Below are 25,305 nucleotides of genomic sequence, written 5' to 3' on the forward strand. Positions count from 1 at the left end.
AAGAGTTGAGTTAGGGTGGTTGGTGGATTGGTAGAGACCAAGTGTACACTAGTGAGAGAGCGTGAAGTACCTAGGAGCTAGAGCAATAAGGAACATCTGCATCCTCTTACAGGTTTTTACTCCACAAACCTCATTGGTTGCTCACAGAAATGACTGGAGAGTGAGTCTGGAGAATGTGCCCCTCATAGTGTAGACCTGGGGGTGGGGCAAGCAACTTGTCCAATTTCTCTATTCCCTATAGAACATTAAAGTTAATATGTGGGGAGAAGGACCACATGTACAGTCATCTTTAGTGCCCTGATGAAAACTCACTGCAGCTGAAAAAAGAAACTGAAAACAACAACAACAACAACAAACCACCTCTACCCCTCAGAAAGAGACTGGAATTCAATATGACAGTCAAGTAGAAAATCCCAAAGCAACCACAAAAAATCTCCTAGAATTGATATAGAGTTTGTCATGGTTGTAGGATGGATATATAATCAGTATATAAAAAATAAATTCTGTTTTCTATAATGGCAGTAAATAATTGGAATTTGCAACTATATATATATATATATATATATATATATATAATTTATCATAGCAACATAGAATAAAATGCTTAAGTATGAACCCAACAAAATATGTGCAGGATATATGTACTGAACATTATGAAGCACTGAGGAAAGAAATCAAACAGAACCAAATAAATAGAGAAATATACCATGCACATGGAAGTGGAAGACAAAAGAGTAAGATATTTTATTGTCAGTATTGCCAAATTGATCTATAGATTCAATATAACCCTAGTGAAAAATCCTACCTCACTTGTTTTTGTAGATATCAGTAACTTGACTCTACAGTGCAAATGAGAATTTTGGGGGTGATGAAACTTTTCTGTATGGAAGTGTGATAAATACATGACAGTATACCTCTCAAAATCCTAGAAGCGTACAACACAGAATGTATGTTAGTGCGTGTATTTTTTTATCGGCTAATTCAGGATGGAATGCAGACTGTGATAAATGAATCTGACTGCGTTGCAAATATTTGACAACCTCAGTGTATATAATGGACAGAAAAGGTGCTGGCTAAATTATCTTGTAAAAACAATCATGACTGCGTACTGTAGACCTAAAGACAAAAGGAATATTGCATGCGCGTGTTACTCTAGTTTCTTGCAGGGGTGTGGGTTTGCAATTCTGAAATTGCTTTAAATATATATTAGAGTTGAACAAAGAAGTAAATATTTTGTAGGTAATGAGAACCAGGTTTTCCTGTACTGAAGAGCCAAGTTAGAAATAAGGAAAGAGGGAAGGTCATAATGAGTCCTGTGGTGCTGGATTGCAGTTGGTGGAGTTGGAAGTAACAGCATAATAGTTATTGTTATATTGTAATCTCTCTATCAGCTTCTAGTTAGGAGATTTTTAATTAGTTGTTTTCCTGTTATGGGTGTGATCTATCCTCAACAGGATGATAAACACCTTGAGGGGAATTTCTGTCTCTTTAATGATACAAGATGACATTGGGATGTTTAGAGATCATGGTCTATATCAAATACTGTCTGATTCACTATCAACACAAAAGCCTAGTAAATTGCCTTTTTCAGATTAAAGTTAGAATTGCTTACAGTTCTTAGAAAAATGAATTTTGGCTACAAAAGTGAGACCTTTTGCTTTTATTAAAAGACATAGGTGGCACATATACATTAAGAGAAGCACATTTAGGTTATAAACATCCAGCCCACCAGAAATGTGTATTTTAAACTCATTACTTTGATTGTATCACATCATCTATCAGATATAGGTATTTATAGGTTTTTATCAGCAAAAAATACTTTGAAATATACAGTCCAAAATGTTGCTTACTGTGTATTAGTTGAAAATTTCTAGTGATCTGTGTTTGCTAGATTGATTTTGCAGTACCATGCTATAGAAATCCTATAGAATCATTCAATTATGTAGCATCTCAGATGAAAAAATACCAGGTACTATTTTTGTGAAGTATCTAGGACATCTATGGTTCCAGAGAAATTGGTCTTCTAGTACCAGATGTAAAGCAATCTGAGTGATCAAAAATCTGCCTATTGGTTTGTCCCTCTCTCTCTCCTCTCTTTTTTTCCCTTTGCTCATTTGTTTTGTTTCTTAAATTCCACACATTAGTGAAATCATAAGGAACCCATCCCTGTCTAACCGACCCATTTCGCTCAGCATCATACTCTCCGGCTCCATCCACATTGTTGCAAATGACAAAATTTTATTCACATCTTCCTCATCCATTCATCAATGGATGGACACTTGGGCTGCTTCCATATTTTGGCTATTGCAAATATTGCTGCTATAAATGTAGGGGTGTATGTATCCCTTTGAATTAGTGCTTTTGTATTCTTTGGGTAAATACCCAGTAATGTGAATTCTGGATCTTAGGGTAGTTCTATTTTTAACTTTTTGAGGAAACTCTGTACTGTTTTCCACAGTGGCTGCTCCCACCAACAATGCAAGAGCTTTCCTTTTTCTCCACATCATGGCCAAAACTATTGTTTCTTGTGTTATTGATTTTAGCCATTCTGACAGGTGTGAGGTGATTGCTCATTGTAGTTTTGGTATGCATTTCCCTGATGATGAGTGATGATGAACCATCTTTTAAATGTGTCTGTTGGCCATCTATATGTCTTCTTTGGAGAAATATCTATTCATGTCTCCTGCCCATTTTTCAATTGGATTATTTGGTTCTTGGGTGTTGAGTTTTATAAGTTCTTTATATATTTTGAATACTAACCCTTTATCAGATATGTCATTTGAAAATATCTTCTCCCATGAAGTGGGTTGCTTTTAGTTTTGTTGATTGTTTCTTTTGCTCCACAGAAGCTTTTTATTTTGATGTAGTCCCAGTAGTTTATTTTTGCTTTTGTTTCCCTTGCCTCAGTAGACATATCAAGAAGTTGCTATGATCAGTGTCGAAGAGGTTACTGCCTGTGTTCTCTTCTAGGATTTTTGTGGTTTCAGGTCTCACATGTAGGTTTTCAATCCATTTTGAATTTATTTTTATGTATGGAGTATAAAGTGGTCCAGTTTCTTTCTTTGCATGTTACTATCCACTTTTCCAACACCATTTGTTAGAAAGACTGTCCTCTTCCCATTGGATGTTCTTTCCTCCTTTGTCCAAGATTAACTGACCAAGTAGTTGTGGGTTTATTTCTGAGTTTTATATTCTGTTCCATTGATCTGTGTCTATTTTTGTGCCAATCCCATACTGTGTTGATAACTACAACTTTGTAATATAACTTGAAGTTCAGAATTGTGATTTGCTTTTCTTTTTGTGGTTGCAGGTCTTCAGCTTTGCTTTTCTTTTTCAAGATTGCTTTAGTTATTTGGGTCTTTTGTGGTTCTATACAGATTTTAGGATTGCTTGTTCTAGCTGTGAAAAATGCTGTTGGTATTTTGATAGGGATTGCATTGGATCTGTAGACTGCTTTGGGTAGTATAGACATTTTAGCAATATTTGTTTTTCCAATCCATGAGCATGGAATGTCTTTCCATTTCTTTGTGTCATCTTCAATTTCTTTTATCAGTGTTTAATAGTTTTCAGAGTACAAGTCTTTCATCTCTTTGGATACGTTTATTCCTGGGTATCTTATTATTTTTGGTGCAATTGTAAATGAGACAGATTCCTTAATTTTTCTTTCTGCTACTTCATTATTAGTTTGTAGAAATCAACAGATTTCTGTAGATTGATTATATATCCTGCAACTTTACTGAATTTGTTTATCAGTTCTAGCAGTTTTTTTGATGGAGTCTTTTGGGTTTTTTATATATAGTATCATGACATCTACAAATAGGGAAAGTTTTACTTCTTCCTTACTGATTTTGATGCTTTTTATTTCTTTTTGTTGTCTGATTGCTGTGGCTAGGACTTCCAGTACTATGTTAAATAGAAGTGGTGAGAGTGGATATCCTTGTCTTATTCCTCACCTTAGGGGAAAAGCTCTCATTTTTTCCCCATTAAGGATCATGTTAGCTGTGGGTTTTTCATAGGTGGCCTTTATTATGTTGAAGTATGTTCCCTCTAAACCTACCTTGTTGAGGGTTCTTATCATGAATGGGTGTTGTACTTTGTCAGATGCTTTTTCTGCATCTATTGAAAGGATCATATGGTTCTTATCCTTTCACTTTTTGATGTGATGTATCACATTGATTGATTTGAGAATATTGAACCACACTTGCAGCCCAGGAATAAATCCCAGTTGATTGTGGTGAATGATTTCTTTAATGTATTGTTGGCTTTGGTTTGCTAGTATTTTATTGAGTATTTTTGCATCTGTGTTTATAAGAGATATTGGCCTGTAGTTCTCTTTTTTAGTGGTGTCTTTTTCTGGTTTGTTATTAGGGTAATCCTGGCCTCATAGAATGAATTTGGAAGTTTTCCTTCCTTTTCTATTTCTTGGAATAATTTGGGAAGAATAGATACTAACTCTTCTTTAAATGTTTGGTAGAATTCACCTATGAAGCCATCTGGTCCTGGACTTTTGTTTGTTGGGAGTTTTTTGATTACTGATTAAATTTCTTTGCTGGTTATCAGTCTATTCAAATTTTCTATTTCTTCCTGATTCAGTTTTGGTTATGTATAGGTTTCTAGGAATTTATCCATTTCTTCTAGGTTGTCCAATTTGTTGACATATAGTTTTCCATAATATTCTCTTATGATTGTTTGGAGGTTTAAATTTTGTTTTTATTTCCAAAGTAATATGTTTTTTCTTTTCCAAGCAAAGACAAAAATTTTTTTGACTATTGCTCAAATTCCATAAGACATCCTTTTTCCTTTTTTAAAAATTTTTCTCATTGTCCTTTATTCATCAATCCATTTTCCTTTTGAAGGAATAGAAAATTCCAGATCATTTCTTCATTCTTTTGTATGTCACTTTGGAAGAAAACTTGTCAAGGATCAGTGATTCCTTGAAAACCAGGGAAATAAAGCCAGGCACATGTTCTGTTTTCCTTTTTGTTTGAATTGGGCACTAAATGTCTCCACAATGAGAATGATTTTGAAAGCATTTTTTTCTATAATGTCTGCCAATTTTAAATACGTTCTGTATTATATAGTGACAATATCAGAATATATTCAGACAGATACCATAAGGTATCTTTTTTAGGAAAGTAAAACTAATGTTATATTTACTCTCTTTTTTGGAACAGGAGTTATTCCCCCTGACAGATGGATAGTAAATTTTGACAAAGATCTTTTAGATGGCCTTGTTTTTGCAACACAGTTGGGAGCCTATTGTCCGTTTTTGGTAAGAGTCTTTTTTATGAGGCATAATCTTCTATTATTTGAAAGAACTTAGTAATTAAAATTCAAAGTATTTTTTATAAACTGATTTTTTTCAATGTTTTAATTTAAATCACACCTGAATCTGAACGGCCGGCATTCCCTTTTGTTTATTCCGGTATTTTGATTGTAATAAGCTACTCTGACAGATGTTAATACTTAAATGATTCTTTGCCGAACTAAAGAGAAGAGTTAAAAAGCAGTAATTTTTATTCCATTACTAAAAGATTTGATTGTTGTCTTTTCCAGATTGAGTCTCATTTCGAAAAAATGTACACACAACCAAAAAGTTCTGAACAGTATCTGCACAATTGCCTGATTATTGTGAATGTACTTCATGAAATTGGCTTTGACATGGACATACAGGTGCGTGACTATATATCACATATTCCATAAATATCAATTTCTTCTTTTCGTATTTTTTCCAGCTTCACCAGGTATGATTGTTAAATACAAATTGTATATATTTAGTTTATAAAATGTAATTTTTGTAGGTATACAGTGTGATGATTGTACATACATAATGTGAATCGATTACCACAGACAAGGTAATTAACACATCCATCACCTCACATAGTTACCATTTTGTGTGTGTGTGTGTGTGTGTATGTGTATGCATGGTGAGAACACTTAAGATCCAACATCTCCTCAATTCCCCCATCCCTCTCCATTGGCAACTATCATTCTACTCTCAGATTGCATGGGTTTGACTTTTTTAGATTCTACATACAATTGAAATCATAAAATACGTGCCTTACTGTGTCTGGTTTATTTTACTTAGCATAATGTCCTCTGGATTCTTCCATGTTATCAAAAGTGACAGGATTTCTTTCTTTTTTATGACTAAATATTCCATTGTGAGTATATATCATGTTTTCTTTTTTTAATTTTATTTAAATTCAATTAGCCAACATATAATACATCATTAGTTTTTGATGTAGTGTTCAGTGATTCCTTAGTTGCGTATAATATCCAATGCTCATCAGATCACGTGCCCTCCTTAATGCCCATCTCCAGTAACCCTATCCCCCCACCCACCTCCCTTTTGCAACCCTCAGCTTGTTTCCCGGAGTCAAGAGACTCTCATGGTCTGTCTCCCTCTCTGATTTCTTCCCATTCAGTTTTCCCTCCCTTCCCCTATGGTCCTCTGCTCTATTCCTTATATTCCAAATATGAGTGAAACCTTATGATAATTGTCTTTCTCTGATTGACTTATTTCACCTAGCATAATACCCTCCAACCATGTCGATGCAAATGATAGGTATTCATCCTTCCTGATGGCTGATTAATTTTCCATTGTATATATAAGCCACATCTTCTTTATCCATTTGTCTGTTGAAGGACATCTCAGCTCCGTCACCAGTTTGGATATTGTGGACATTGCTGCTATGAACACAAGGGGTGCCCCTTCTTTTCACTACATCTGTATCTTTGGGGTTAATACCCAGTAGTACAATTGCTGGGTCATAGGGTAGCTCTATTTTTAATGTCTTGAGGAACCCCCATACTGTTTTCCAGAGTGGCTGTACCAGCTTGCATTCCCACCAAGAGTGTAAGAGGGTTCCCCTTTCTCCACATCCTCGTCAACATTTGTTGTTCCCTGTGTTGTTAATATGAGCCATTCTAACTGGTGTGAGGTGGTATCTCATTGTGGTTTTGATTTGTATTTCCCTGATGGCAAGTGATGTGGAGCATTTTTTCATGTGTCTGTTGGCCATTTGTATGTCTTCTTTGGAGAAGTGTCTGTTCATGTCTTCTGCCCATTTCTTGACTGGATTATTTGTTTTTTGGGTGTTGAGTTTGAGAAGTTCTTTATAGATCTTGGATACTAGCCCTTTATCTGTAGTGTCATTTGCAAATATCTTCTCCCATTCCATAGGTTGCCTTTTAATTTTGTTGACTGTTTCCTTTGTCATGCAGAAGCTTTTTATCTTGATGAAGTCCCAATATTTCATTTTTCCTTTTCTTTCCCTTGCCTTTGGAGACATGTCTTGCCAGAAATTGCTGTGGCTGAGGTCAAAGAGGTTACTAACTGTGTTCTCCTCTAGGATTTTGATGGATTCCTGTCTCACATTTAGGTCTTTCATCCATTTTGAGTTTATCTTTGTGTATGATGTAAGGGAATGGTCCAGTTTCATTCTTTTGCATGTGGCTGTCCAGTTTTCCTAGCACAATTTATTGAAGAGACTGTCTTTTTTCCAATGGATATTCTTCCCTGCTTTATCGAAGATTAGTTGACCATAGAATTGAGGGTCCATTTCTGGGGTCTCTGTTCTGTTCCATTGATCTATGTGTCTGTTTTTGTACCAGTACCATGCTGTCTTGATGATCACAGCTTTGTAATATAGCTCAAAGTCAGGCATTATGATGCCCCCAGTTTGGGTTTTCTTTTCCAACATTCCCCTGGTGATTCGGGGTCTTTTCTGGTTCCATACAAATTTTGGGATTGTTTGTTCCAGCTCTGTGAAAAACGTCGATGGTATTTTGTTAGGGATTGCACTGAATGTGTAGATTGTTCTGGGCAGCATAGACGTTTTAACAGTGTTTATTCTTCCAATCCATGAACATGGAATATTTTTCCATCTCTTTGTGTCTTCCTCCCAATTTCTTTCATAAGTGGTCTATAGTTTCTAGAGTACAGATCCTTTACCTCTTTAGTTAGGTTTCTTCCTAGGTATCTTACGGTTTTTGGTGCAATTGTAAATGGGAGTGATTCCTTAATTTCTCTTTTTTTCAGTCACATTGTTAGTGTATAAAATGCAACTGATTTCTGTGCACTGATTTCGTATCTTGCCACATTGCTGAATTGCTGTATGAGTTCTAGCAATTTTGGGGTGGAGTCTTTTGGGTTTTCCACATAAAGTATCATTCATCTGCGAAGAGAGGGAGTTTGACTTCTTCTTTGCCAGTTTGAATGCCTTTTATTTCTTTTTGTTGTCTGATTGCTGAGGCTAGGACTTCTAGTACTATGTTGAACCTAGTGGTGAGAGTGGGCATCCCTGTCGTGTTCCTGACCTTAAGGGACAAGCTCTTAGTTTTTCCACATTGAGAATGATATTCGCTGTATGCCACGTTTTCTTTATGCATTCCTACATCGACAGACAGGTTTTTCCATATGTTTGATATTGTGAATAATGCTGCAGTTGAACATGGAAGTGCAAATATCTCTGAGATGCTGGTTTCATTTCCTTTGGATATATACCCAGAAGTAGGGACGCTGGACCATATGGTAGTTCTGTGTTTAATTTTTTAGAGGTCCCCCATACTGTTTTCCATTATGGCTATAACAAGGCACATTTCCACCAACAAAACACATACAAAAATTCCCCTTTCTCTACATCCTTGCCAACACTTTCTCTCTCCTCTATTTAATAATAGTTATCTCTCCTCTCTTCAATATAACAAGGCACATTTCCACCAACAACATACAAAAATTCCCCTTTCTCTACATCCTTGCCCCACTTTATCTCTATTCTTTTTAATAATAGGTGTGAGGTAATATCTCATTGTGGTTTTGATTTACATTTCCCTCATGGTTAGTGATGTTGAACACCTTTTCATGTACCTGTTGGCCAATTGTATGTCTTCTTTGTGAAAATGTTAGTTGACTCCTTTTAATAATCTTTTGTTCATATATTTTAAATCTAAATTGAAACCATCTTTTTGTAGGGTATTGCTAAAATGTGGAATTTGAAATATGACTTCATAGAAATTGACTGTATATTTCTACGTATGTATAATTATGTATATCCAGCTGTGCATAAGAAAATAGTTCTAGTGATTTGTCCATTTTTCTTAAACCCAAGAATGAAGCTTGAGTGATTTACTAGCACTACCCAAGCTCTAAGAATGAATTAAAGGAGCAGATTTATTTGAATATAGATGTATTATCATTAGCTAAAAAGACATTTTTTCACTTTTGTTTTAAAATACATATTCATGTAGAGATCAGAATGGCAATATACATTATTACATTTGGATCCCCATGTTATAATTCCATCTGGCCTTTCACATCAAGTCCTCAATAATAACCAAATACTATTATATAATATATATCTAACTATTATATAGCAATAATCAAACACATTATATGCTTACTATTTTTTGAGCCCTTTGTTAGAATAATGAAGTAGTATAATAAATGATTTCTTGGGGTGCCTGGGTGGTGCAGTTGGTTGAGAGTCCCACTTGTTTTCAGCTCAGGTCGTGATCCCTGTGGTGAGATCAAGCCCCGCACTGAGCTTTGCACTCAGCATGGAGTCTGCTTAAGTTTCTTTCTGCCTCTTCCTTTGTCCCTCCCTGCCCCCCACCCCACTCATGGTCACTCTCTCTCTCTCTCTCAAATAAATAATCTTTAAAAAAAAATGATTTCTTACTTTGAAGAATATACAAAATCATTGAATTATCAAGATATATTCATGTTCAATGATAAATAACATTCTACTCATGTAATTGTCAGTGTATGTAAAAAACAAAGTATAGAATTCAGATAAGGGAAGAGATCAATATGATCTAGATTGATCCACCAAAGACTTTGCAGAGAAGGCAGGACTTATTTGGAGTCTTGAAGGGTGGATTGGATTTGGACTGGTAGTGGTAAGAGAGGAAAGTGTTCACTCAGAGGAAATGGCATAAACAGAATGTCAAATGGAATACATGACATACAGTAAGGAAATTCTGTGAATAGGTTACCTTAGTTGAATTTTGGGATTAGAAAAATTGATATAGGTATATATTGGGATATTGGATATCAGTATAAAAAGTAAGAAGCTTACCATCTGGGTATTATGGGACTAAAGGTATTTGGTGTTTTTTTTGTTTTTTTTTTATAGCAACTACACAAAAGGTATTTGTTCTTACAACTATGATGGGAATGGACTCACAGGAGAGGGACTGGAGACAGGGAACACAGACCAATCAAAATATAATTTCAGTTGGTCAAGGAAGAAAGTATTTTCTCTACTCATGTCATCTTCGACTTCTCTTTTTCCATAAGATAAACCTTTTCCAATGTTTCACAGCATATTTCCCATTACATGTCATTGACCATAATTACATTCCATGCTTGTAGATAAACCATTGTTCGATAAAAGTAATGAAACAGCCACAAAAATTGGGATTCTTAGGGAAGAAGAAAGAGGAAAATTGCTTTGGGGAAGGTAATCAACAGTGTTCTCTGTAGAATTACAGAATGTCAGTTGGTACTGCTCATTATGTTTGGTGTCCAATATGAAAGCTGGTGATATCTTTTAGTCATAGCAAATTAAATCCTCCACGAAAGTCGATATTATCTCACCTCTTCTTGTTACTGATGAAAAAACTGAGGCCTTGGAAAACCAATTGATTTAGTAAAGATCGTAGTACTGTGTAGTAGCAGGACTTGAATTTGGTTTACCAGATTTCTACTCTAGCATTTTTCTCTATTATGACCTTTTTCTGTTTAATTTTTTGTCTTTTATTAGGCTAGTTGAAAAATACTATCATTGTGGGGGGGAAATGGACCAATACAGTTGAAGTTCTTCTAGGTTAGACCTGTATAGAGAAAGTAATGATTATATCTTTGAAAGAAAATTCACATGAAAGTCTTGTTTTAAACAAACTTAACTTAAAATAATAATAATAATAAAAAGAAACAAACCTATGTTAACATTTGGATTTTTACGCCAAGGACTGATAAAAGTGTAATTGCTTTTGGTTATCTTCATTGAAATTTATGATAAGGAAAGGTAAGGATGCTCTTTTCTCTGTTTTTTTTTTTTTTAAGTCAAATATCTTAATCAAATACATTTTTCCCATTAAGATAAACATATTTTTTTAATTTCCAAATTATTGCATTTTCATCCCATTATGTATTTTTCAAAGATGAGTATTGGGGCTAATTCTATATTGTTACCTATATATTTTATGCTGTAGTCACTTAAAAAGTGTTCACAAGTCTCTTATTTAACTCAGACTTGAGCCTAGGGTGTTCTGCCACTAGTCTTACCCTTTCCCCAACAAACACATTTCCCATTACCTTAGACAGTTTTCTTTAAAAAAAAAAAGGAAAAAGAAAAAGATTTATTTATTTATTTGAGAGATAGAGAGTGCGCTTGCACCCACACGTATGGAGGTGGGGAGGGGTAGAGGGAGAAGGAGAAAGAGAATCTCCAGCAGACTCCCCGCTGAGTGTGGAACCCAACCCTGAGATCATGACCTAAGCCAAAATCAAGAGGCAGACACTTAAGTGACAGCCACCCACGCGCCCCACAGCCCCCTTTGAATCACACTCATAGGCAAGCCCATCCCAGATGGCCCAGTAGAGCCATATTCTTCACTTTGTTGGAATTAAACTCTGCATTTATTTTTTTAGTTTGTTCTTTTTTTTTTTTTTAAAGATTTTATTTATTTATTTGACAGAGAGAGACACAGCGAGAGAGGGAACACAAGCAGGGGGAGTGGGAGAGGGAGAAGCAGGCTCCCTGCAGAGCAGGGAGCCCGATGTGGGACTCTATCCCAGGACCCTGGGATCATGACCTGAGCCGAAGGCAGTCGCTCAACCGACTGAGCCACCCAGGCGCCCTTTTAGTTTGTTCTTATCTTAAATAATTTTCCTTCATGTGTTGACTAACACTGTCTTTCACGTAGAAATGTACGACCACAGAATACTGATGAGAAACTTTGGAGTCTTGGTGTATTTCTCAGTTTTCCTCAAATCAAACTCACTAGCAGCTTTCTACCCTGCTGAGGAAGGCCAGCTCCCTTATTTTTTACTAAAAATCTCCTCCCCAGTCACCCTTATTGGTTAGTCTTACTGCTTATTGACAAAACAAGAAAGAACAAACTCTTCTCTTCTTCCAAAGAATGTATTTGGGAATGTGAACTAGCAGATGATCAGAGGAGCTGTTTTTATTTGCTGGTAACTGTTGCTGAACTTCAGAGTCAAGTGTGTTAGCTCCACATAATGCATTAGGTCTCCTTGGCTCCCACACTATTTGCACTTCCAAGCCAGGCCTGGATCGTTTTTGGTTACTAACTTGAATGTGAGCTATTAAGTCATAGGTAAATCTTCATTTTATGGAAGTGTAAAGGGCTCCCTGTACATCGACAATGACAGAGGTGTGTATCTATCAGTGGTGTTTTATGTCTTTGAATCCTTGCCTTGGACCATTCTCAATACTCCTTTGCTATGAATAATTCTCCCCTACTGCCTTCACATTTTTCTAGGACATCATAGGTAGTATAGGAACTGATACAAAGAATCCTTCCTCCTTCTCCTGACTCTACTTGTTGTATTCAATGTACATTCAGGCTATGTTGATTGTCCCTGCCATTATTCCTTTGCAATTCTGGCTTTTATCTCAAATCTTTTCCAACAACCATTCACTAATTTATCTTGGTTATCAGTATGATTACATTTTCTGACTTACTATATTTTGTCTGTTCTGGGAAAAGTACTCCCTAACCACCCCCCTGCCTGATCTGCCTGAATTGTTGCTCTTGTGTTATTCCTTGTTCAGAAATCAGGGCCCTCATCCTGGCATCCACACCCTCCACAGTGTGGCCCTGGCGCTCCTTTGTCTGTTCCCACAGTGCTTGTCCCTTCTTACCTTACATATGATTCAAATTGTACTTCTTTAACAAATAAACACTGTACCTCCCTATATCCTTTTGCTGTAGTTCTTTGCCTTTCTGATGGAATACACCCTTTTCTGCTCCCCAAACACAGTCTCTTTGAGATCCGAGCATTCTTCAAAGCTGTCTCATGTGTTGCCTTCTCCCTTGAGCTTTTGCTTGAAATTCTTGCCTTCTTTTTACCTCAGTAGTTTGTTTACTTCTCTGTTTTCTTTTACTGCTGATTATGGGACTATAAATCAGGGCTGGTGTCTTAGTGACGTTAGGCAGTATTTCTAGTGCATAATATTTTTATGACCTCTGACTAGCTTTTGTGGAGGCTTTGAGGCTGTGAAGTCACTGTTATACTGAGAACACATCTAATTCATCTTTTAACACCCAGGTCAAGCTCTTCTGATTCACAGCAACATTCTGTTTACTGTGTTTACAACTCAGTGTCAATGCCAGTAACATTTTAATATGTTTTAATGTAATTCAACAATTGATGTACTATGCTTTAGCTCTTTTTATATATTTTACCTGTATATCCTCTAATTTATATTTCTTTTCATTGAAACTAGGCCACGGATATCTGTGATCCTAATCCAATCCTGATGCTCATGCTTTGTGTCTACATGTATGAAAGGCTCCCTACATATCTCCCCAAGAAGGTGGTGCCCTTTCATTGTACTCTACATGACACTGTGCTGAGACAGGTAAGGATGTATTTGGAGTGAAACACTTCACAGGGGTTTTAGTTATTTCTTTTCTAACCCAAAATTAACAGAAGTATCAATATGATGTATTAAGCCTTAGCTATTTATAGCAGCAATGTCCACAATAGCGAAACTATGGAAAGAGCCAAGATGTCCATCAACAGATGAACAGATAAAGAAGATGTGGTATATATATATATATACACATTCATACATATATACACATTCATACAATGGAATACTACTCAGCCATCAAAAAAAAAATGAAATCTTGCCATTTGCAATGATGTGGATGGAGCTAGAGGGTATTATGCTAAGTGAAATAAGTCAGTTAGAGAAAGACAATTATCATATGATCTCACTCATATGTGGAATTTAAGAAACAAAACAGAAGATCATAGGGGAAGAGAGGGAAAAATAAAATAAGACAAAATCAGAGAGGGAGACAAACCATAAGAGACTCTTAATCATAGAAAGCAAACTGAGGGTTGCTTCAGGGGAGGGGATAGAGGTGGGGGGGATGACTCGTTCATGGACATTAAGGAAGGCATGTGATGTAATGGGCACTGGGTATTATATAAGACTGATGAATCCCTGACCTCTACCTCTGAAACTAATAATACATTATATGTTAATTAATTTAATTTAAATGAAAAAAACACAAAAAAGGAAGGGGGTTGGCAGAAAATGAATGATGTTTTGATACTTCATTTTAGCACCCATAAAAATGTTTGCCATCTTGGGGCACCCGACTGGCTTAGTCGGAAGAGCATGTGACTCTTGATCTCAGGGTCGTGAGTTCAAGCCCCACCTTGGGTGTAGAGATTACTAAAAAATAAATAAACTTAAAAAAAATAAGCCTTAGCAAATATTGCTTCTTCTAAAGAAGAAGGCTTAACAGAGTGAAAGGGACAATTTTTGCTTAATAGTAACCATCATCTGCAATGAAATGATGATTCCTTGATTCATTTGATGAATGGGGTTTGGGGTGGTGGAAAATGAAAGTTAGGCACTTTGGAGGGCAAATTTTCTGAGGACACTTGAGACCCATTTCATGTGCAAAGGGACTGAGACCGTAAGTGCAAACTTGTGTTCTGAATATACTCAGCTTTCCTTAAGGGAGTGGTTTACCCATCCAGATGGATTTTATTCAGACGAGGATATAGAAAGGGAAATAAAAATGAAAGTGTTCCTGACCAGGGCCACCTAATTCCCACTAATGGATATTATATAACCAAGAGCTGCTAAATGTGTAATGGTGGATTTTTTAATTTGCAGAAAAAAATCAAAAATGAAATTTGAAATCCTGTGACAATAACAAATCTGTATAAATGTCCATATTTGTGAAGTGTTCTCTTTGAGAAATATATTGTCAAGGGTCATTGACCTCAATTTGTTTTTCAAGCTTACACTTGTGAAGTATCTTCTAGCATACAGTTTTAAATTGCTTATATTTATTTAAGATTGTTCCTTCTACCAGTTTTCATAAAATCTTCAACCAGATTTATAGGTTTCTCCTTGTTTCTTTCTGAGGACACTGTGGGCTGGTAGAATCTTATTTCCTGCAAAAATTACTTTATCTCTTTGGTTAGATCATGTTTATTCCTTTTCTTCAGGCTGTTTTATGTATTCCTCCTCATACTTATTTGGGAGGGTGTAATTTTATACATTCGATGCAGAACTTGTCCATATTTGCTCTTCAGAAGATATGTCTTGGTGATTTTTGACTTGTAATTGTAACCTCTGAGAAAATATATAGCCTCTGTGATGATATGAATGATGGTTGGTAAGGATTCAGTTAAAAATCGGGGAAAACACAGGTTCTTGTCTCAACATGTAAAGGGCTCAGTTTAGGGTAAGGAAAGCGTCTCCTGAATTTTTTGTTAGCATACATTGAGATATGATTCCTTTTTATGAATTTTTTTCTTTTAATCAGGAAAAAAAGATATAAAACTCTTTAGAAGATTTTTTTCAACAGTATTTACTCTGATAATTCCCTAACTGCAATGATCCTCAAAGCCTGGAGCTGTAATTATATTGGAGAGGTTTTTTGACTTCAAAATAAAATTTCTAAAGAGTTAGAAATGTTTTGATTAAGCCTGCAGAGTCTAGGATGAGTCTGAATTAGATTAAGCAGTGATTTATTACAGTTAGTTTTAATTCCAGTTCTCTAATTCTGTCCATGTGTTTGTGTTTTATGCCATTTAATTGCCACTATTTTTTAAAAGTAATTAACAACACTAATATTTAAATATAAATTTTAATTGTGGTGTTAAAATCAAAACATTAAAATGGACATAGTTCTTTCCACATTTAGCTCTTTACTAGAAATAATGTTCGTATTTTAAGATTATAGATGAGGGGTGCCTACCTGGCTCAGTAGGTAGAACATCTGACTCTTTATCTTTGGGTCTTGAGTTCAAGCCACACGTAGGGCATTGAGCCTACTAAGAAAGATTAAAAAGGGGAAAAAAAGATTATAGATGAAATTATACAGATATAACTTTGATTTTTCACAAATGTAGAGTATGTCTTTTGACAGTAACAAAAATTATATTTAAATGCAAGAAAATGTCAGTTATAACAAGCTTTAGTTTTAAATTTCATTTAAGAAAAATCACTGATTTGGAAATTGCTGAGAACATTTGGCATAGTTTGCCCCTATGCATCAACACTATAAATGACAGTGCTTAAGTCATTGAATATCATTTTTACCAACATTTTCATCACTCTAGAATAAAAAAGTATCTCAAGAAATGGCTACTAGAATTGAAAAAGTATTTGTGCAACTATATGTCAGTAACAGAGACATAGAATCCTGGAACCAGTAAAAAATAGAGTGATCATTAAAAAAAAATAGAGAGTGTGTGTGATTTCCAAGACATTTTTTTTCTGAGACATTTTTAAATGCAGTTGAACTTTTCTTCTCTCTTTTTGAAGCAGAATTTACACAGAAGCACAGTAGTTAAAGATAACTATTAAATAGTGAAAGATAAGCTATCTTGCAAAAGGTGCAAAAGGGGAATTGAGGCTCCTTGAACAGATTTCCTTTGTCCCCATTTACCACTTACCACCCCAATGTGAAATCCTGGGTGGAATAATCTGACCACAGGTGAGCCCAGTGCCTTTGTGTCATATATAGGATATGACATAATGAGAATGAGTAGCTTCCTTGAGATCTCGGGGCTGGTTAGGGATGTTCCAGGACTAAAAATCAGTAGCAGCTCACAGGGAATCCTCATGATTTTTCTACAATTCCTTTCAGAAAACAGAAGTTAGTTCTCTGGAACTTAAAATTACTTGGTCTATTCATTAATACTTCAAATTCATATGTACATACATAAAAATAAAAAAAATAGGGGCACCTGGGTGGCTCAGTCATTAAGCGTCTGCCTTCGGCTCAGGTCATGATCCCAGGGTCTTGGGATCGAGCCCCGCATCGGGCTCCCTGCTCCGCGGGAAGCCTGCTTCTCCCTCTCCCTCTCCCCCTGCTTGTGTTCCCTCTCTCGCTGTGTCTCTCTCTGTCAAAGAAATAAATAAAATCTTTAAAAAAATAAAAAATAACACACTGGGTTTGTCTTGGCCCCATTATAACTGATATTATACATAGGTAAGTAACATGAGAACCCCAGTTCCTTGGTGAAACCAAAGATAGAAGAAACTCTTCAGCAACAGTGTACTTCTCCTGGTAGTTAACAAAAATTCTCATCGAAACATAAAACTAGTTAATTTTTTATTTATTTTTTTAAGATTTTTTTAAATTTTATTTTAGAGGGAGGCAGAGAGAGAGAGAGAGAGAGAGACAGAGCTGGGGGAGGGTGGGATGGACAGGGAGAGGCAGAGAATCTCAAGCACACTCCATGCTGAGTGTGGAGCCTGAAGCAGGGCTTAATCTCACAATCCTAAGATTACAACCTGAGCCAAAACCAAGAGTTGGACACTTAATTGACTGAGCCACCCAGGTGCCCCTAGTTAATTTAATCTTTAACAAATCTACCATATTCTGTACAAGTCACCATAATCACTGTAAGTCACTATAAGTCACTCTAATCACACATGGTGCTAATTGTTAATTCTTCAGAAATCTGTGACTATACTTCCTGGGCTGCATAAGTTGTACTCACCTTGTTGTCACTCTAATTTGGCCAGTCATGCATTTCCCCCAGGTCATCTTTCTCCTCTGAGTCAGTATTTTCCATGATAAGCTGGAGTCTCCCCAGTGTGTCTGTTTTTTGGGGTGGTTTTTTTTTTTTTTGAATCCATATTATATTCTATATATACCCTTGGATATTCACAGTTTTCATGAAATATTCTCTCTAAAAATGAAGTAACTTGTCTTCACATACCCTCCCTATCTTGGCATCAGGAAGGAAGGGACAGCCAGCCCCTTGTTAGACTACTGCTTCGAGTCAAGGCCACTGTCATTTTCAGCCTGGGCCTCTGTTCTTAAAAGTACACTCCTTATAAATCTTTCTACACTGAGCAGCCTGAGTATCCTTTTTGTAAATTGGATTATATAAATTCTCTGTTTAAAATTCTCCAAAGATTTCTCTTTGCAGTAAGAATAAAATCCAAGTTGCTAACTTTGGATTTTAAATCTTTGATAATCAGGTGTTTTTACCTCTGTCATTTCCTTGCTTGAAAGCTTGAAAACTCCTTCTCCTTGCTTATTCTGCTAAACTATATATTTATGTTATCTTTAAATACAAAGTCTGCTTTCCTCCAGTTAGTGCACATTAGGAATATTTTCATGATTAAAATGTATAACTTGCTTTGATGAAAATAAGTGCTAAATTATATATTTTTAAAATTCATGATCTTATGTATACTCTCTTCTTCAATATAGATTCTACTGAAAAATCCAAGCTTGAAAAACTTAGTGTATAATGCTATAATTGTTGGAAAAGATGCCTCTGACTTCTCCCTTTCCCAAACAGGGAACATTGTGACAATATCTCCGAAGTAAGTGTTTTTTTCTTTTAAATTTTATTTCACTGAAAATATCAACCCTAGATATTTAGTGTGTATTATAATTATAAAAGCATGGCCTGGATTTGTTTTTAACTGGTATACATATAATGAAAAGATCATCACTCAGACATAGATAAATTATGTATATGTTGCTGAGATTCCTCACCAATTTTGTTAAAATAATTCTAACAACATAAAACAGTTGCTTATTATGTATGCTTTTAATTTTAGTTTATTTTGCATGCATATGGGCCATAGAGATTAGACTATAAGTTTTTTGTTTATGTACTGTAGTTCGGTTTCCCTTAGGAAACTCAAACCAGTGTGTAGATTTTATATAGGTTATATATATCATATATATATAATGTTATTATATGTCATTCTGTTTATATGATACATAGTTGTTTCTGAGCAATGTGCTCATTGTAGAAAATTTAGAAACTATAAAAGTATAAAGAACAAAAAAAATGAAAGACTGATAATCTTACCTTAAAGATACCCTCAGTGTTGCCGTTTTTCTGTATCCCTTCACTGTCATTGTGTTTATATGTGTGGATAGATGCATAGATAGATAAATATAAGCATATATATATATATGCTCCTAAATTATAGTGATTTTCTTTAAAGTTTCATTTCTATATGATTCTGTTCTCATGATGCTTTTCTTTAATGTTTCTACTACTGTCCTACTTTCAAAAATAAAGTACAAATGAAACCCCCAGAAATTAGTCTCGAGAAATTAAACATGAGCATAATATATGACTCTTTCCAGATCAACAAATCCTATTAGATATGTCACTGGTTTTAACGATGGCAAATATTCTTATTACAAAATACAAGGATGATAAGAGGACAGCTATGTTAATATCACAGGGGTTCACAAATTTAATAACCACTAATTGACTTCAGCCAGCTTAAATTTTAGTCATTGCCTTTGCATTCAATTGTTTTTTCCCAGTGCCAAGTGACAGATTATAACTACTAAAGTTACTTCACCTGGTTATCTTTTTAGTTTTTAACTAGACATTAACTTGAGTTGCTCTTCACATTGTAATTATTATTACTTCTAGCATATCAAATGCAGAAATAATTGGAAATCAGGGCCATTTTAATTGCATTTAAAATACCAAGAAACCCAGTTGTAACAGTGCCCTTGGTTTGTGTCATTAGCCTGTGTTTGTTTTCTTCAGTTACTTCTTCATGCTAAGGAGTATATAATTTATAAATTCTGAATATTCGTGGTTGGTACTACATCCAGATTGAACTGAGTGTGAGGAAAACAATTCTCCATTCTCCTGTTTCTATATTATAAGTTAAATGATTAGAATAAAAATCTTTGTAAAAACAACCCACCCATTTTCTAAGTTATACTTATTACATGTCTGTTATAAAACACAACTTTAGTAATACACGTTCATTTGAACATTGTCACAGTCCCATTTTTCTTCCCACAGGACTCTGATAATTGAGATCTGTTCTCTGCCTTTCAAATAGGTTGATACAAGTGAAAAGCACTTACGTTTCTCTCTGCTTTTTTTTACTCATAAACCCAATAACCTCTTCCAGTATTTCAGAGCTCTCATTAAGTGGAAATATTTCCTAACAATCACACTAAGCCTCTGATATTTTAGCTTAATATCACATTTCAGTTAACAAAATTAACATTTATAGTCTTTATTATAAATGTAAAACCTGTACATCGTTATAAGTTTGTTACAGAAAAGTATAAAGAAGAAACAGAATCACCTAGAACCCCATCAGATAAGCACAGTTAATTCATCAGTTCATTTCCTTTTAGTCTTTTTATATGCACAAGTATGTTTATTATAGCATATGGCTAGTTAAATATTTACAAAATAAATGCATTATATGTAAATATTAAAACAATGCTTATTAAATATTTGCTACGTACAAAATCTATATAACATGCACTTTGTGTACCTTTTCATATTTAATCATCCTAACAGCCATATTAGTGTCCTCATTTTCCAAAAGAAGACACTGAGCAGAGACCTTAAATCATTTGCCCAATTTTCCCTGCTATTAAGTGGTTAAGCGGTGATTCAAAACCAGCCAATCTAAATCCATTGTTGTCACTTTTATTCAGTTGACACCTGTACATATTGTGTGTTTGTGTGTGTGTGTGTGTGTGTGTGTATCACATGCATACAAAGCCCTTGGCATTCAGTAAAATGTGGCTTTGACTATTTGTAAGCAATCCTGAAGATTCATGACATGTAATTGTATCATTTTTTGCTTCTCCAGGAGCTGGTTTGTGAGAATATTTCACTTGGGTACTTGTGAACAGTACTTCCTATTAACTTCTCAGCGGTGTGCCTATTTTACTCTTTATACACCATTGCACCACTTATAGTCTATATAAATATAGACATATTTATAAATATTAGCTTCTTGAGGTTTTGATACATATCATGTGAACATTAATCGACCATATATTCATGTATACCTACTCACACATGTAATCATGAGTACATATATTCATATTTTGACCATATTACACATATACCTATATTCTTGTTTTCAACTTATCTTTTTTTAATCAAAATTTAACTTATTCATGCTTAACAAGTCCAAATATGCAGAGGAGTTTAAAATGAAAAGCAAGTCCCTCTCCCCTCAAATCTGTCTCTAGAAATCCATTTCTTGAGCCACCTACTTTTCACTCCCTCATTTATGTCTCATTTTAGTTCTTCCAGTGGTTACCTCCAAAATCAAAGTAATCTATATTATCTTTGCCACTATTTTGGTTATACCAACTTCAGAAATAATTTGTTGATATATAGCTATAATATTTAATGATCTAGTTTACATCTCCAGATTTATTGCCCTCCCTCCAAACATCACCAGTTTTATCTTCTACTTAGTACTTTTCCAAGAGTGACAATCTATTTTATAAATGTTTCTTACACCATCAGTATAAAAAGTATCTTTTGACTCGTTTTTTAAATTGAGAAAATCAATAAATTGAGATCACTAAAGAAGTGCATATAGTCCTTGATGTCTCTTTCCTTCAAGTATACCATTTCTAGAGCACTTTACCTTTTCCTCCAAATTGGACTGATTGCTTTCCAGACCGACTGAAGAGATGTCAATAGTGCACATTTTTTTTAAGATATTATTTATTCATTTGAGAGAGAGAGAGAGATAGCATGAGTTGGGGGAAAAGCAGAGGGAAAGAAAAGCAGACTCCCTGCTGATCAGGGAGTCCAATGTGCCACTCGATCCCAGAACCCCGGGATTATGACCTGAGCTGAAAGCAGACGCTTAACCCCCTGAGCCACCCAGGTACCCCAGTATTGGACATTTTTTATTTCTCTTTGGATAGAAACTATTATCTCTCTCTTTCTTAATCTACTTACTTATTTACTTAAAAATCCTTATGAAACGTAATAAAAAATATGAGAGGTAAATTTTCCAAGATTTTTCATTTTTAAGCATGTCTTTTTACTACCCTTACCCTTGATTTATATTTTGCTTGGTTTATTATGCTAAGTTGAAAAGATTTTTCCTCATAACTCTTAAGGTAATTGTTACCCTGCCTCATAGTATTCAGTATTTGTGATGAGAAAGTCTACTATAATTCTGTTTTCCAACACCTCTAGAAGATTTTAGGATCTTCCATTGTGTTCTGATACTGTTCCAGAATGCATCAAGGAGGGTGTTTTTTTATTCACCATTTGGGTACACAGTGATTCCTTTAACTATGAAGTTGTTTTTCATAAGCCCTGGCAAATTAAATTATTTCTTTCATAATTCTCTCCCATCTATTTTCTCATTTCTCATTTTCCAACCTGTAGTTGTTGGATATTGAACCTGTTCATTGTATCCTATATTATCACTAGTATTTTTTGTATCTTTGATTTTTCTTCTTTTTATCAACAAGCCTTCTTTTCCAAGTGTTTCCTTTAGGGGAGAGGGGCAAAGAGAGGGAGAGAAAATGAGAATCTCATATATACATATATATATGTTAAGAATACTTTCATTTTTATTGAGTATCTCTTTCATAGCATCCTGTTCTTAAATTGGGGTTATCTTCATAAATGTCTCTGATTTTTTATGTATTCAACTCTTACCTAAATATTTTTATTTTCTTTTAGGTCAATTGTTAATGTTTATTTTGTTTTCAGTGTTTCATGTTTAAGGATTTACTCTAATGCCTTGTGGTACTTGTTTAGCCATTCATCGGTAATAATATGGCAATAGAAAAATATATTGTTGTTCTGTGTATACACACAAACTTTTACCTTAGGGTGAAAAACATTCTGCTTTTAGGCCCAATTGCCCAGCATACTGCACTGGCCTTGAGGACAGTGAAATTGTCTGAACCCTGTCTTGCCCTCCATGCAGGTGGGCATTTCTAGAAATGGCCTCTCCTGGAGTCTCCAGGCCAGCTTTGTTTCCTTCATTAACCTCTGTTCAGATGTTCATTGATAGCTTCTTCCAACAATCAGCTTTTAAAAAAATCTCTTTCTTATCAGTTTAATGAGATTTCTCTTAGGTGATAAATCTGGGCTTCAGATGCCATTGTCTAGAACCCTACTGTCATGTCATTTAACAATTAAATGCTGGGCTTTGATGTTGCCATGTACTGCTCTAGGATCCAGCCTCATTTTTCTTATTCAGAAAATGAGGATTGGGCACCTGGGTGGCTCAGTTGGTTAAGCTTCCGACTCTTGGTTTTGGCTCAGGTCATGATCTCAGGGTCATGAGATCGAGGCCTATGTCAATCTCCCTGCTCAGCGTGGAGTCTACTTGTCCCTCACTCTCTCCCTGCTCCTCCTCCTCTCTTTCTTTCTCTCTCATAAATAAAAAAAAAAAGTAAAACGAGGATTGGAATATTTACCCAAAGTTTTGTCAGTAATAAATGTAATTAAATAGGCAAAACACCTAGTACTGTAACTAGAACACAGAGGAAGCAATAAGTATTTGTCCCCTTCCCCCATCCCAGTTCGAAGTGCTGGTTATTCATAGATGAAAATATATTAACACTACTCACAAGTGTTTGCAGTCTAGCAGAGTGTCCTACAAGCAAATTCACAATGAGGATATAACTTGATAACTGTTTTATTTGTATTGTGTGTATAGAACTAGAGAAAAATGGAAAAAAAGCACTTAAGTATTCTTGGGGTAACCATGGACGTGTTTCCAGAAGAGATAATGTTTAATTCTTAGTATATATGGAAAACAATTATTTCCTTTTCTAGATGTATTTTATTTTGTAGGCTTGAATACTATTATTTGATGGTTCTTTAAGCATCTTTTTAGCTAGACTAAGTAATTTCATATTTTTGTTTTTACAAATAGGGTTCAGAAAATATTTTGTTTTCTTTAAAAAATGACAGCATTATCATTATCAGATATTATATAATTATCTATGTGTACCACATCCTTAGAGTCTGTCTAAATCATGATTAATAATGGCTCTTTCTGACAGCTGTGGATTTAAATTCCAAGCCATATCATTTATATAGAAAAGATTAAACAAGTACATCAACATATAAACAAACGTTTACTTTTGCATCTAATTTGATGACTAAATTTAGCTATAACCATAGAGTTACTACATAAAAGTAAAAGTATACTTTTGGAAGAACATTCTGTTTCTTTTTCTCCTCATTAGTCTCATTGAGCCATATGGGCACTGACATTGACTAATATGTTATAAATTATTTTCCATCTTTTCCAAAAGCTGAGTTGAAGTGCCTTACAAGAGACATGTAATATCATGATATTTTTTAATGAGAGGGAGGCAATTGAAACAAAAAGAAAATAAAATAAAAGGAAGAAAATTAAGATGATGCCTCTAATTATACACATTTTTAGAGACCTAGGACACTTACCTAAGTGGACCACCCATTTGATTCTGAACTTCTTAATACATTCAGGAAGGGATCCTTGTCATTTACATGCCTCAATATGACTACAAAATTTCAAAAGGAACAACTATATTCAAGAGAGGCTCAAATCTTCATGGTCCTTAAACCAGCCATTGATCTCATAAAAAGGATATTTTATTTAAAATATGTTTCATAGGATTTAAGTATAGGTCCATAAATTCATTTATTAAGTGCATGTTATTTAGATTGTGGTCATCCTCATACACCTTTTTAAAATCAGCTTCCATGGAGAGCCAATCTCCAAGCAAGTCCTATTGATTTTACCAAATATATCTTAAATTTGACATCTTTCTTCCTATCACCTACTCCACATTAAGTTTAATGTACCATCATCTTTAAACTAAGTGTAGTTTAAATAGACTACTAAAAGATTTCTCTGCAATCCATCCTCTATCTTAGAATGGTAACAATTTTTTAAATGTAAATTTGCTTACATCACTCCTCTGCTTAAAATATTCCCATAGCTTCCCATTACCATTAAGATATAGGATGATTATCTCAACATGTGGCCTTTCATAGCTGGCTCTTGGATATATCTGTATCACTAACACTCTTGCTCTCTAAACTTCAGTACCACTGGCCTTTGGTAAGTTCTTCAAACACTTAATTCCTCCTACCAGAGACCTTGGATACTTCTTTCCTCCCCTGCTCATTCTGGCTAACTCGTTCTCGTCCTTTATATCCCACCTAGCACATCCCTTCCTCTGACCCTTCAGACTATACCACACTCTCTGTTACATGCTCTCATACCACTTCCTAGCACATACATAATTCGTAATTTTCAAATTTATTTTGTGATG

At 35.0% G+C, this 25,305-nt stretch overlaps 1 protein-coding gene across 1 annotated transcript in view; it reads left to right on the top strand.

Moving 5' to 3' along the window:
- Positions 1–25,305, top strand: part of CFAP47 (cilia and flagella associated protein 47) — a 494,762-nt gene that overhangs the window by 214,912 nt on the left and 254,545 nt on the right. The window contains exons 34-37 of the mRNA XM_035002133.1: positions 5,175–5,272; positions 5,557–5,673; positions 13,482–13,616; positions 18,463–18,578. Of these exons, the coding sequence (XP_034858024.1) occupies positions 5,175–5,272; positions 5,557–5,673; positions 13,482–13,616; positions 18,463–18,578 (466 nt within the window). The remainder of the gene's footprint in view (positions 1–5,174; positions 5,273–5,556; positions 5,674–13,481; positions 13,617–18,462; positions 18,579–25,305) is intronic.

Source organism: Mirounga leonina, unplaced genomic scaffold (assembly GCF_011800145.1).
Source record: "Mirounga leonina isolate KUSES-001 unplaced genomic scaffold, KU_Mleo_1.0 Mir_101609, whole genome shotgun sequence".
NCBI classification, from domain to species: domain Eukaryota; kingdom Metazoa; phylum Chordata; class Mammalia; order Carnivora; family Phocidae; genus Mirounga; species Mirounga leonina.